The sequence below is a fragment of the Tamandua tetradactyla genome, chromosome 4 (assembly GCF_023851605.1).
Source record: "Tamandua tetradactyla isolate mTamTet1 chromosome 4, mTamTet1.pri, whole genome shotgun sequence".
In the NCBI taxonomy this organism is placed as follows: domain Eukaryota; kingdom Metazoa; phylum Chordata; class Mammalia; order Pilosa; family Myrmecophagidae; genus Tamandua; species Tamandua tetradactyla.
Genome location: NC_135330.1, coordinates 31,963,963 through 31,976,180, shown reverse-complemented (window position 1 = coordinate 31,976,180; position 12,218 = coordinate 31,963,963). Strand labels below are relative to the sequence as shown.

Below are 12,218 nucleotides of genomic sequence, written 5' to 3'. Positions count from 1 at the left end.
GTGAAGCCATCTGGTCCTGGACTTTTCTTTTTAGGAAGCTTTTGGATGACTAATTCAATTTCTTTACTTGTGATTGGTTTGTTGAGGTCATCTATTTCTTCCAGAGTCAAAGTTGGTTGTTCATGTCTTTCCAGGAACCCGTCCATTTCATCTAAGTTGTTGTATTTATTAGCGTAAAGTTGTTCATAGTATCCTGTTATTACCTCCTTTATTTCTGTGAGGTCAGTAGTTATGTCTCCTCTTCCATTTCTGATCTTATTTATTTGCATCCTCTCTCTTCTTCTTTTTGTCAATCTGGCTAAGGGCCCATCAGTCTTATTGATTTTCTCTATTGTTTTCATGTTTTCAATTTCATTTATTTCTGCTCTGATCTTTGTTATTTCTTTCCTTTTGCTTGCTTTGGGATTAGTTTGCTGTTCTTTCTCCAGTTCTTCCAAGTGGACAGTTAATTCCTGCATTTTTGCCTTTTCTTCTTTTCTGATATAGGCATTTAGGGCAATAAATTTCCCTCTTAGCACTGCCTTTGCTGTGTCCCATAGGTTTTGATATGTTGTGTTTTCGTTTTCATTCACCTCGAGGTATTTACTAATTTCTCTTGCAATTTCTTCTTTGACCCACTCGTTGTTTAAGAGTGTGTTGTTGAGCCTCCACGTATTTGTGAATTTTCTGGCCCTCCGCCTATTATTGATTTCCAACTTCATTCCTTTATGATCCGAGAAAGTGTTGTGTATGATTTCAATCTTTTTAAATTTGTTAAGACTTGCTTTGTGACCCAGCATATGGTCTATCTTTGAGAATGATCCATGAGCACTTGAGAAAAAGGTGTATCCTGCTATTGTGGGATGTAATGTCCTATAAATGTCTGTTAAGTCTAGCTCATTTATAGTAATATTCAGATTCTCTATTTCTTTAGTGATCCTCTGTCTAGATGTTCTGTCCATTGATGAGAGTGGTGAATTGAAGTCTCCAACTATTATGGTATATGTGTCTATTTCCCTTTTCAGTGTTTGCAGTGTATTCCTCACGTATTTTGGGGCATTCTGGTTCGGTGCATAAATATTTATGGTTGTTATGTCTTCTTGTTTAATTGTTCGTTTTATTAGTATATAGTGTCCTTCTTTGTCTCTTTTAACTGTTTTACATTTGAAGTCTAATTTGTTGGATATTAGTATAGCCACTCCTGCTCTTTTCTGGTTGTTATTTGCATGAAATATCTTTTCCAAACCTTTCACTTTCAACCTATGTTTATCTTTGGGTCTAAGATGTGTTTCCTGTAGACAGCATATAGAAGGATCATGTTTTTTAATCCATTCTGCCAGTCTATGTCTTTTGATTGGGGAATTCAGTCCATTAACATTTAGTGTTATTACTGTTTGGATAATATTTTCCTCTACCATTTTGTCTTTTGTATTATATATATCATATCTGACTTTCCTTCTTTCTACACTCTTCTCCATACCTCTCTCTTCTGTCTTTTTGTATCTGACTCTAGTACTCCCTTTAGTATTTCTTGCAGAGCTGGTCTCTTGGTCACAAATTCTCTCAGTGACTTTTTGTCTGAGAATGTTTTAATTTCTCCCTCATTTTTGAAGGACAATTTTGCTGGATATAGGAGTCTTGGTTGGCAGTTTTTCTCTTTTAGTAATTTAAATATATCATCCCACTGTCTTCTAGCTTCCATGGTTTCTGCTGAGAAATCTACACATAGTCTTATTGGGTTTCCCTTGTATGTGATGGATTGTTTTTCTCTTGCTGCTTTCAAGATTCTCTCTTTCTCTTTGACCTCTGACATTCTAACTAGTTAGTGTCTTGGAGAACGCCTATTTGGGTCTAATCTCTTTGGAGTGCGCTGCACTTCTTGGATCTGTAATTTTAGGTCTTTCATAAGAGTTGGGAAATTTTCAGTGTTAATTTGTTCCATTAGTTTTTCTCCTCCTTTTCCTTCTCTTCTCCTTCTGGGACACCCACAACACGTATATTTGTGTGGTTCATATTGTCCTTGAATTCCCTGATACCCTGTTCAAATTTTTCCATTCTTTTCCTGATAGTTTCTGTTTCTTTTTGGAATTCAGGTGTTCCGTCCTCCAAATCACTAATTCTGTCTTCTGTCTCTTTAAATCTATCATTGTAGGTATCCATTGTTTTTTCCATCTTTTCTACTTTATCCTTCACTTCCATAAGTTCTGTGATTTGTTTTTTCAGTTTTTCTATTTCTTCTTTTTGTTCAGCCCATGTCTTCTTCATGTCCTCCCTCAATTTATCGATTTCGTTTTTGAAGACGTTTTCCATTTCTGTTTGTATATTCAGCATTAGTTGTCTCAGCTCCTGTATCTCATTTGAACTATTGGTTTTTTCCTTTGACTGGGCCATATTTTTAATTTTCTGAGCGTGGCATCTGGGCATTTAGTCAGATTTCCCTGGGTGTGGGACCCAACAGGTTGAAAGATTTTTCTGTGAAATCTCTGGGTTCTGTTTTTCTTATCCTGCCCAGTAGGTGGCACTCGTGGCACACGTTTGTCTGCGGGTCCCACCAGTAAAAGGTGCTGTGGGTCCTTTAACTTTGGAAGACTCTCGCTGTGGGGGAGGTTCGCCAGCCGAAGTGTCTTGGAAGAGTGCCAGCCGGCCTGGGGGTCCAAACGTGGGGAGGGTCGCCGGCCGCCGCAGCCCGGGAGAGCGCCTGTCCGAATTTCCTAGTCGGGCCGGGGTGCCAAGCGTGACCGGAGGGCGCCAGCTGCCGCGGCCCGGGAGTGTGCACTGTTCCCAGCTGGACCGGGGAGTCACGTGTTTGGAAGGGACCCCCCCGGTCACCGTTCTCCGCGGCCTGGGGATTTCCGATCCAATTCTCTCAGTTGGTCTGGGGGGCCTCGCGTGGTGGGGTGCCAGCTGCCGCGGCTTAAGGGGACTGCCTGCCCAATTCTGCCAGCTGGCCCGGGAAGGAGGAGGGAAGGGACTCTGGCCACTTGCCGCCCTGCCCGGGGAAGCCCGCGCCCCTCGGCGATCTCACCGGAGCGGGTTCTCCCAGCCAGTCAGCCATTCCAGGATGGGGTACGCTGTCTTTTTGATCTCTGTCATGGCTCCGGGAGTTGTTCTGTATCGTTTCTACTCCCCTAGTAGCTGTTCTGGAGGAGGAAAGGTGAGGATGGCAAGGCTGTCGAGGACAGTGGCGGAGGAGCCGGTGAAGGCGGAAGAGGGCACGGTGGTAGTTGGAGAGCCGAAAAGCTCGACGGCACACGGGGGCTTGGGGGTCCGCTAGTCTGGTTCCCCGCTTTACTCCCAGGCTCTGAGAGTGCTGGCACGGCGCGCAGTCCGCTTTCAATGCAGCAGGCCCATCAGCCGACCTCACTCCGCTGACTCACTTGTGCACCCCTCTTACGGCACCACGGGGAAGCGCGAGGTCACACCGAGGCCCTACTTTTTAATTTTTAAAGCAACATCAATATACTTTGTCTCTTTATCTGTACCCATGGTGCTGGGCTTAGATAGAAGATTTTGGGGGGCCATAACTGACTGCTGAGCCTCTTTGCCTAAAACCTAATCAACCTCCAAGTGTAGATATAGGCTTAAGATGGTGATGATGATGATATATATATATTTGTGTGTGTGTGTGTGTACAGGAAGATAAAATAGCCACACAACTGACTGAAAACCCAAGAGAAATTCAGAAGGTCAGAGATGGAACTTTGGGTGCCCCAGCAGTCCCCTCAGACCAGGGAAAGACCCACAGTACCATCAAAGGATCTGAATCCAGGGCTTCAGAGAGATGGATATAACCAGCCCGTTCCTCACTCACCGCACAACAGAGAGAGGCTGCATCAGAGGCAAGGCCTCCGAGGGACACCCCTGCCACACCTGGACCCCAGGGCAGACCACCAGTGGCCCCATCAACCATACAGGCCTGGGGAGTGGCACCAGCCAGTGTCCTGGTTTGACCTTTATGAAGTTGGTTATCCCAGATATACAAGGTATGATTTATTGCTTAGAAAGACTCTGACTCTCTCTGCCTATGACCAAATTGTTTTTTCCTTCTTCCTTTTACTCTTATTTCTATTCTTTTTTTTCATCCTCCTCCACCCAGCTTACATTGCCTTAGCTAAATGCTTTTCTGTCCAAACTAGTTTTGGGTGACTGAAGACAAGTATCTCCCTCGTGGAACTTCTTCATGGAGCCTTCACAGTATGATGGGGAGGAGGTGGGTTAGAAAGAATGGTGAAAGGCAAGAGAGCTGATGGGACCTACTTGCTCTGGGATTGCAAAAGGCAAAATATGTAGACTGTGGGAAAGCTTTTCCTAGTGATCCCTGTCAGTAGTTCCTCATGGACTTTGGATCAGTCTGGCCTAGGGTTACCACGACACCTGGTAGCTCTCACAACAAGAGTCCTGTTGTGAGAGCTAGACCAAAAAAAATTTGTATCAAATGAATTCATGGGAACGTTTTTTCCTCTTCATTCTCAGAGAAAACAGATATAAACTTGCAGGTTATGAGTTCAGAAAGAAAAGTCTTAGTGAGGTAACTCACTAGGTTGGAGAATCTGGAATTTCTGCTCCTGAGTTCTAGGGATTGTACTAGACTTGCTATTTCATGGAATCTTAGAAGCCATCAATATTCTGCTTTAGTTTTTCCAGGTGGGATGATGTTTATCTGCCTACAAATTTAGGGTTGAAATTAGGACAATTATTGTAAAGCATTTTGTGCCTATGAAATACCAAGGGATTATTTATTATTATTATTAATAAATAACATTATTATTAGTATTAGTATCATTATACTAATAACATAATATTCCTTTCCAATATCTCTTGGGTTGTTGACCTCTCAAAGGGTGGTATATTAAAGTCAATCAATAAAAGGAGTCAGATTTAAGATTGTATAACTTGATGTTTTCATATATAACATGCATTGATGTTATAATGATTTCTTAGGTACTTGCATAGTCATTTCATGAAAGGGTTTTCTAAGATCACATCAGACAAAGGTGTTCTAAGGTAACATCCTCATGTAGTTTTGAATGTGTGTATTTGGGGAGCAAGTGGGAAACCTGGAGAAACTTGGCTATGTTTTTACTATAAAAATCCAGTCTTTTATCCTGTAACAAGGCCTCTTTCTTGCTCTGAGTCTGTGTTTTCTGTTTGTGTGTTCAAGAATTAATTTTGGTTTTCAAGGTAATTCTAGATTGGGGTCACAGTTCTGTCCCCTGAACTTGTTAGTTTGTTAGGCCCTCCATTGGCTTCTTTCTTTATCACACTCGTCCTTGAGTGAATGGCTTCTTTGTATTATTTTAGGCCAGGCTATGAAGATCCCTATCAGAGCCATCATTCCCCAATTCAAAGGGAAGATTATGATTATGGAAGTTATTACTATCATGGACATCGGCAGCAGCTACAGGAAGAAAGAGGTATGGAATAGTCTTTAGGCAGCCTTTGGGGATGGTGCAGACAGGGCAGAGACAAAGGAACCGGGCTTGGAAGCTCATCTTAGGTAACCTACTGGGCTGAGGTAGGGGCTACCTTTCCTCCCTCCATTCTTTCTTAGCCAGATGAGACCACAGCAAAGATGGTACTGCTAGAAACCTCGAAGAGAAGAGATAGGAAGGAGTTGTCTTCCTTTGAACATGTACGTGATGGTGCTGAGACCACTATTGTTATGTTGTTAGTGGTTTATACTTCACCTACATTTTTTCTCCTACTCCTACTCCTACATATAATCTCCTTATAACTGGGATTATAGTCTCTGACCAAGTAACAGGAAATCAGTTCTCAAGGGCATCAAGTGTGTGGCTGGGCTGGACCACCACTTTACCCTGAGGGCAGCAGATGTGCAAAAATCGGAGTTTTTTTTTTTTTTCTAACTTTCACCAATAGTGAAGCTTTGAGTGAATGATAAAGGTAGCTTCTGACCTGTTAGCAAAGAGTACTCTGTTTCAGTGTCCGACATATACTTACACACACACACACACACACACACACACACACACACACACACCCTACACAATCCCCACCATTGTACAATTGTATGAACTGAGGGGGCATATTACAGACTTTTCATCTTTAACTTGTACGCATGAACTTAATTTAATTTGGCAAAAATGTTTTTATACCTCCTGTGTTCTATAACGCGGCTTTACAGCTTTCTGATGTCTTTTTGCACTTTCAGAAACAGGGAATGACCTGTATTCATTCTGTTTTCTCTGAGGGTGCAGTTCCAAGGCAAGAGAGTCCTTACATATGGCATGAAGATTATCGAGATCAGAAGTTCCTCACTGAATATCATCATGAAACTTGGAGTAGTCCGTTTGGAATAAATAATGAGACCCAATTCCAGTAAGTACGAAAGGAGAGGCCATTTCAACGTGGTTCAGCCAAACTCAGACTATTGGACAAACCTTACAGTGTCTGGTGTTGGCTCCCTCAGCTCTAGAAGCCTGCCTGCTTTTGTTCTAGCTGCAGGGCTGGGGAAGTAGGTCAGGAGGATGGCCTGGGCCAGCTGTTAATAATGGACCCTTTGAAAAGAGAGCGAGTCTTATTTCTGAGAAGCAGTTCTAGGATCTGGGCTAATCTCAGTCCTGTAAGGCCATCTGAGATCTATCCTAAAGGAGGATCCTCATTGTGTTGGTGCATGGAAGGTGTGGCCTTGCAAAGGTCTCATGTTTGGGTCCTGCTTGGGAGTAAGTGCTTCTCCTCTGCCTGTTCTCGTGTCCCAAGAACCGTGCATCCCCTTGGGATAAGGCAGAGCAGGGAAGAGATTTTTGCCCAGGCAGCTCTCCTGGTGCCCTTAACCATGTCTTTATCCTCAAAACCATAGGCTGCAGGGACCAAGCCTTCTCTGCAAGGCCTGACTGAGGTCACTTCAGGTAAATGGACTATGGAAGACAAGCAGTCACTCTTGTCTTCCTGGTATTAATAGATGAGGTGGCGAATGGGAGGAAAATGCATTTCCCTGTGGCACAGGGCTGACCTGACACCTGCTCACATTTTTTAAGCACAAAACCTACAGCAGAGAGCAGCTCAGCCTTTTGTTGGGCATTGCCTAGGATCCCCTCTCACCCATTCCTGTCATTTTGCTACAGATCTAAGGGTCAGAACCCTTTTAAAGACAGTCCTGTTTCCAACTCTGGACAGGAGAGGCCTGGGGAGCTGTTTCCAGAGAGTCTGCTGCCTGGAGCTCAGAAGAATAAGGTAACCTTAAGTGACGTGGGGACAAGTGGGCTGTGACAGCACATGGCAGCTGGCATTCTCAGCGGTGGCAAGGCGGGGCCCCTAGGGGTGGAGATCTCCAGTGGCTAGAAGTCTGAAGGGTTCCATCTTCCCTTCCTAACGGAGTCTCCACTCACACCTTCTCCTTTCTCTGTCTTCTCGTTTCAATCTTATGGGTCTGGGGCTCTGATCTGGCCCTTCTGCATTTTGTCAAAGTGGATCAGGTGCTGGGAAAGAGGAGAAGAGGATGCTTCCAGGTATTAGGATTTGATTCTTTCTTTGAGACTACAGTGGATTAGCAATTTGGCTTATCTAGGAAAGGGCAAGTTGTTAGAATCTTTAAGTCAGGCTTGAAAGACAGGGCTTGAAACCTTTCCTGACTTTTCCATCTCTGTCTTCTAAATTCTTACTGCATGTACCAGTTGGGCCACCAAATGGTGCTCATAGCTTTATTTATTTATTTTAATTGTTATTTGAAAAAAATTTATGGAAAAGTTGTAAAACTACCACAGAGATAGGCCTTAATTCTTGGCAGTCATGTATTAATTTTGATCCCTGATTAGATTTGTATGACTTTCGAGGACCATTTCTTTTGTATACCGAGTGCTTAACAGGGCAGGGCATAAATTATTATGATTGATAGTAACAACACAAATGCCAGCAACCATAAGCATGTGTACAGCACTTTCTAGTATACTAAGAGCTTCTGCATCCATTGTTTTACTCATGTCCTCCCATAATGTAAGTTCCTCAGGGGTAGGGACATTATTTTCTTGTATACCACTGTATCCCCAGGATAAAGCACAGTGTCTGGGGGAAACATAGTAGGTGCTTTGTAAATAGTCTGGGAATAAATACATGTGTACATATTTGAGGTGCGTAGCAGATATGATGACCTGTATTATAGATGAAGGTATTGAGCTCAGATAGACTGAGCTGCTTGTCCAAGGTCACAACGGCCAGGCATTGACAAAGTTGAGGTTTGAATTCTGGCCTCCTGACCCCCAACGCCGCACTCTTTCTACTAGGCTATAATATGTCCCTCAGCAAATATCCGTAAATCGAATAAACCCTTCTTCTCCTTTAAACACATCCATTTCCACTGTATTTGTTTGAAAAATTGAATTTTGTTTCTTTGAAGTAACACTCGTGAAGACCAGCTCTCTGAAACTGCTTCTGATTCTTCCCATGTGTTTTTGTTGTTTTCAATTTCCAGCCGTTATTGACCAGTGAGTCCAACCTTCTCCAACAGCATGAGTCTGGTCTTAGCTCCAGCAGCTATGAGCTCAGTCAGTATATGCTGGATGAGTCCGAGCAGTATGGTGCTATGGCTGCAGCAACTTGGAGTCCAGTTCAGGCTGGTGGGTACTAAAGTGATCAGAGGAGATGGGCCAGGTGGCAAGTCTTTTGGAAAGTCACCCTTACCCTGTATTTCCAAGAACAGGTCATTGTCTGTCTTGTTTGCGTATGTAGGTCTCCTGGGCAGAAAGGTCAACTTGACAGCTCCATTATTTCCCACCGAACCTCTTGTAATGGAGATTGCATCATAGCTGATTCTTGGAAGGGAACACTGCCCCTAGCCATCATCAGGCTGGGAAAGGGAGCAATAAGAGAGGGTTTTGTTGTTGTTGTTTTTTGAAGTCCTATCCTGACCAGCTACATTCATATCTCTAATTGAAATCTGATCCCTTTTTCAACTTTTTAAACAGTTCCTGTATGGGATAATGCTGACTTTCATACTTCAGAGCTCTGAGTCTCAGGTGTCACATAAATACCTGAAGTTTCTAGGAATGACCAGGTTATAAACAAACAGCTCAATATTTCAGAATTTTGAAATAACTGTTACAATGCCTGAATAGATGTAACTGCTATAAAAGCTTAAAGTCTGGTAACCTTTACATTAGGCCCCGGCCCGATAACCCAAGCTCTCAACTTCAGTTCACCGAGTTTTTTTTTTTTTTTAATAATATATTTCTCTTGCTGTTTTATTTTATTTTATTTATTTATTTATTTTTTTTACATGGGCAGGCACCGGGAATCGAACCTGGGTCCTGGGGCATGGCAGGCAAGCACTCTTACCTGCTGAGCCACCGTGGCCCGCCCTCACTGAATTTTTGTATTGTACTTAGTCCATATGAGTGAGGCATGATAGTATTTGCCTTTTTGTTCCTGATATTTCATTCAACATACTATCCTTAAGGTTCATTCGCATAGTTGCATGCCTCACAACTTCATTCCTTAGTAAGAGAGGTTTTTAAGTAACAGGGAAGCTTTGTAAGAAAGTAAAGACCAGAGAAAATTAGGTATAGCAAAGACAGGACACAAAGTATAATGGCTTTGTGTGGATGTAAGAGACTTCTCATGAGGTATTAAGGTCTATGAGAGCCAAGGAGACCATGAAAAGCTCCTTGGCCCTGCACCTTCATTAGAAGTTTGGGCCTGGTAGGTTATCTTTTCAAATCCTTGTATTATATTATTTATCTCAGAGCTTTAATATTTGAACTTAGCCTGGACTTTCTCTAATTATGTACCTCATGCAGAATCTCATCATGGTCCCAAGTCAATTTGTACAGAAATGTGTCTGTGGAAATTCTAGTAATGCTAACAATGTCAATTTGTGTCTCTTGGTCAGAGGATGCCGTGGCAGCTGGTCCCAAGACACCCATGAAGTTCTATGTCCCTCATGCGCCTGTGAGTTTTGGGCCAGGAGGTCAGCTGGTGTATGTGGGTCCCAGTGCTCCCACGGATGGGCAGACAGCCCTTGTTGAACTGCACAGCATGGAGGTAAATAAGAATCTGTACAGGGGTACACTGCTTACCCAGCTAGTCTTAGCATGTTTCTTCTGTTTCCCTTACCTGAGCTGGGCATCTCCAAGAATGGGATGTTCTTTTGGGAACATCCATACCTCCAGGAACATAGGCACCTCCTGTATTGGGGTTGGCTTTTCTCTGGAAGCAGTGATACTAGACTTATGCTTTCCTCGAAGCTTTTGGCTCATTTTTAGCAACAGAATAACACAATTTCGTTCCTCTGCTTTTTCCAAAAGGCATCGAATCACATCCTAGGACGATGAAACTGGGTTGGACTGAAAGGAACATTGGGTAGACATAGTCATGAAGACCAAATCTGCTTTTCTGTTCCAGGTTATTCTTAATGACTCCAAGGAACAAGAGGAGATGAGAAGTTTCCCAGGACCTCTGACCAGGTGAACTGTAAGAGCTGCTGAGCAAGGGCACTTGAAAGCTAGGAAAACTTCTTGCCCAGATCAGCATTTTGGGGATTTCTTCCTGGCTTCCTTGGAAGGAAATGTCTACCCCTGTTGGAATAAAATTCTCTGTGCTACAAGATAGAGCCATTTTGACAAGGCACTCCATAGTTAAAGGGCAGTAAGAAAAATTAACATAAAGGTTTAAAAAGCTAAAAATCAGTTCCGTTTTGCAGAGGTTGCATGATAAGAGGCTTTAGCATTCAGTGTGATTAGTAGATATTAATATTAAAGTGGTGCACAGCCTGGGAAATCATAGATAAGTGGAGCATAGCATAAAAAAATTCTTGCAGCAGTGGCTTTTCTGAAGATATCATTTTCAGTGTTGGAGTTACTGAGAGGTGTGCAAGTCTGCCCTCTGCAGAACTGAGCTAGAACTACTTTTAAATTCCTGGCCATGTTTCTGATAAATGTATTCAGGGTATCCTTTTTTGTGAAGAGAGTTCTGTCCTGGCTGGGTGCCTGAGGATCAGGGTCTCAGTCTTGGGCATCCTCTGGACTGTTCAGTTAGCCCTCTCTGAGCAGGCACTTCAGGTCTCTAGGCCTCAGTTTCCTCATTTGTAAAATGGAAGCATTGTACCAGAGAATCTCTGAAGTCTCTTTCTGTTTTACAAGGGAACAACTCTCATGCACTCATTACCCTAGCTTGTCCGAGTTCCATCTAAATCCCATCCCAGCCCATGTCCCTTGTACTCCAGGAGAAGCCTCAGAATTCTGTACAGGGAAGTATCTGCCCAGCTCACTCTTTGCTCCCTGAAATCTCTCCATAGTGAAGATGTACACAAGGTGGATATCGTGACATTCTGCCAGCAAAAAGCAGCTCAGAGCCGCAAATCTGAGATACTGAGGAGCAGAGACTCGGCACTGCTCTGGCAACTGCTGGTTCTCCTTTGTCGGCAGAATGGGGTTAAGTATTACTGCTCTGATGGGTTGGGTAGATGCAGGCCAGACTGAAATAGATAAAGTGGGCTTATGGCATGATTACGAAAGCGATATTAAAGAAGCAAAGAATTGCTCCAAGGGAAAAACTTGCTCAAATGTCAATGCCAGGTAACCTTTCCTCTGCTACTCTACTTCCCTGGCCTGGAATTATTGTACAGTTCCTGGGTTATTGCACCAGCTGGATAGTGTGCTTATGAAATTGTGAATATTTCTGGCAACCGTTGTGTCTCCTGAAAGGTATAAGAGTACGATGATAGGGGAGCTGAATTTTGAAATATAGTAGTTCAAGAAAGAACTTCCTGGGTTTGTGTTTGCATGATTTGCCTCTTTATGAAGACGGCAGATGCTCTGGTACCTTCCTTCTCCAGCCTTGACTGCCAGCTTGAGGGTTATTAGGATTCTCCTCCTAGGGTGACTCGCTTTGCTTTGCAGTCCATGGTAGGGTCTGATATAGCTGAGCTGCTGATGCAAGACTGCAAGAAGCTGGAGAAGTACAAGAGGCAGCTCCCCATGGCTAACCTCATCAGCCTGACGGACGAGGACTTGCCAGTGATGACTTCTGGCTCCCCGAACCTGCTCACTGGGGAGATCCCTCCCAGTGTGGAGACGCCTGCACAGATCGTGGAGAAATTCACTAAACTTCTCTACTATGGGAGAAAGAAGGCTAGTATGCCCCCCTCGTGCTTGTCTTTTGTTTCTAAAAGAGGAATCATTATCCCTCCCCACCACCCTGCCCTTCCCCAATTAGAGAGCATTCATTTTAGAGCATTTGGGAAATTTAGAAAGGAATGAAGAAGAAAATAAAAACACCTATAGTTA

General features: G+C 43.4%; 1 protein-coding gene across 12 annotated transcripts in view; it reads left to right on the top strand.

Annotated features, from left to right (window-relative positions):
• SEC16B (SEC16 homolog B, endoplasmic reticulum export factor) overlaps window positions 1-12,218 on the top strand; it is a 99,291-nt gene that overhangs the window by 53,307 nt on the left and 33,766 nt on the right. For 10 of the 12 annotated variants that reach the window (XR_013174117.1, XR_013174119.1, XR_013174118.1 and 7 more), the window contains exons 2-10: window positions 3,615-3,962; window positions 5,281-5,393; window positions 6,198-6,318; window positions 7,065-7,173; window positions 8,408-8,552; window positions 9,824-9,975; window positions 10,336-10,397; window positions 11,228-11,363; window positions 11,832-12,062. Coding sequence is in view for 4 of the 12 variants with exons in the window: in XM_077157094.1 (XP_077013209.1) it covers window positions 3,673-3,962; window positions 5,281-5,393; window positions 6,198-6,318; window positions 7,065-7,173; window positions 8,408-8,552; window positions 9,824-9,975; window positions 10,336-10,397; window positions 11,228-11,363; window positions 11,832-12,062 (1,359 nt within the window). In the remaining 8 variants the exon portion in view is untranslated. Of the gene's footprint in view, window positions 1-3,614; window positions 3,963-5,280; window positions 5,394-6,190; window positions 6,319-7,064; window positions 7,174-8,407; window positions 8,553-9,823; window positions 9,976-10,335; window positions 10,398-11,227; window positions 11,364-11,831; window positions 12,063-12,218 lie in introns of those variants that run through there. The other 2 variants (XR_013174122.1, XR_013174123.1) reach the window with 2 other exon arrangements.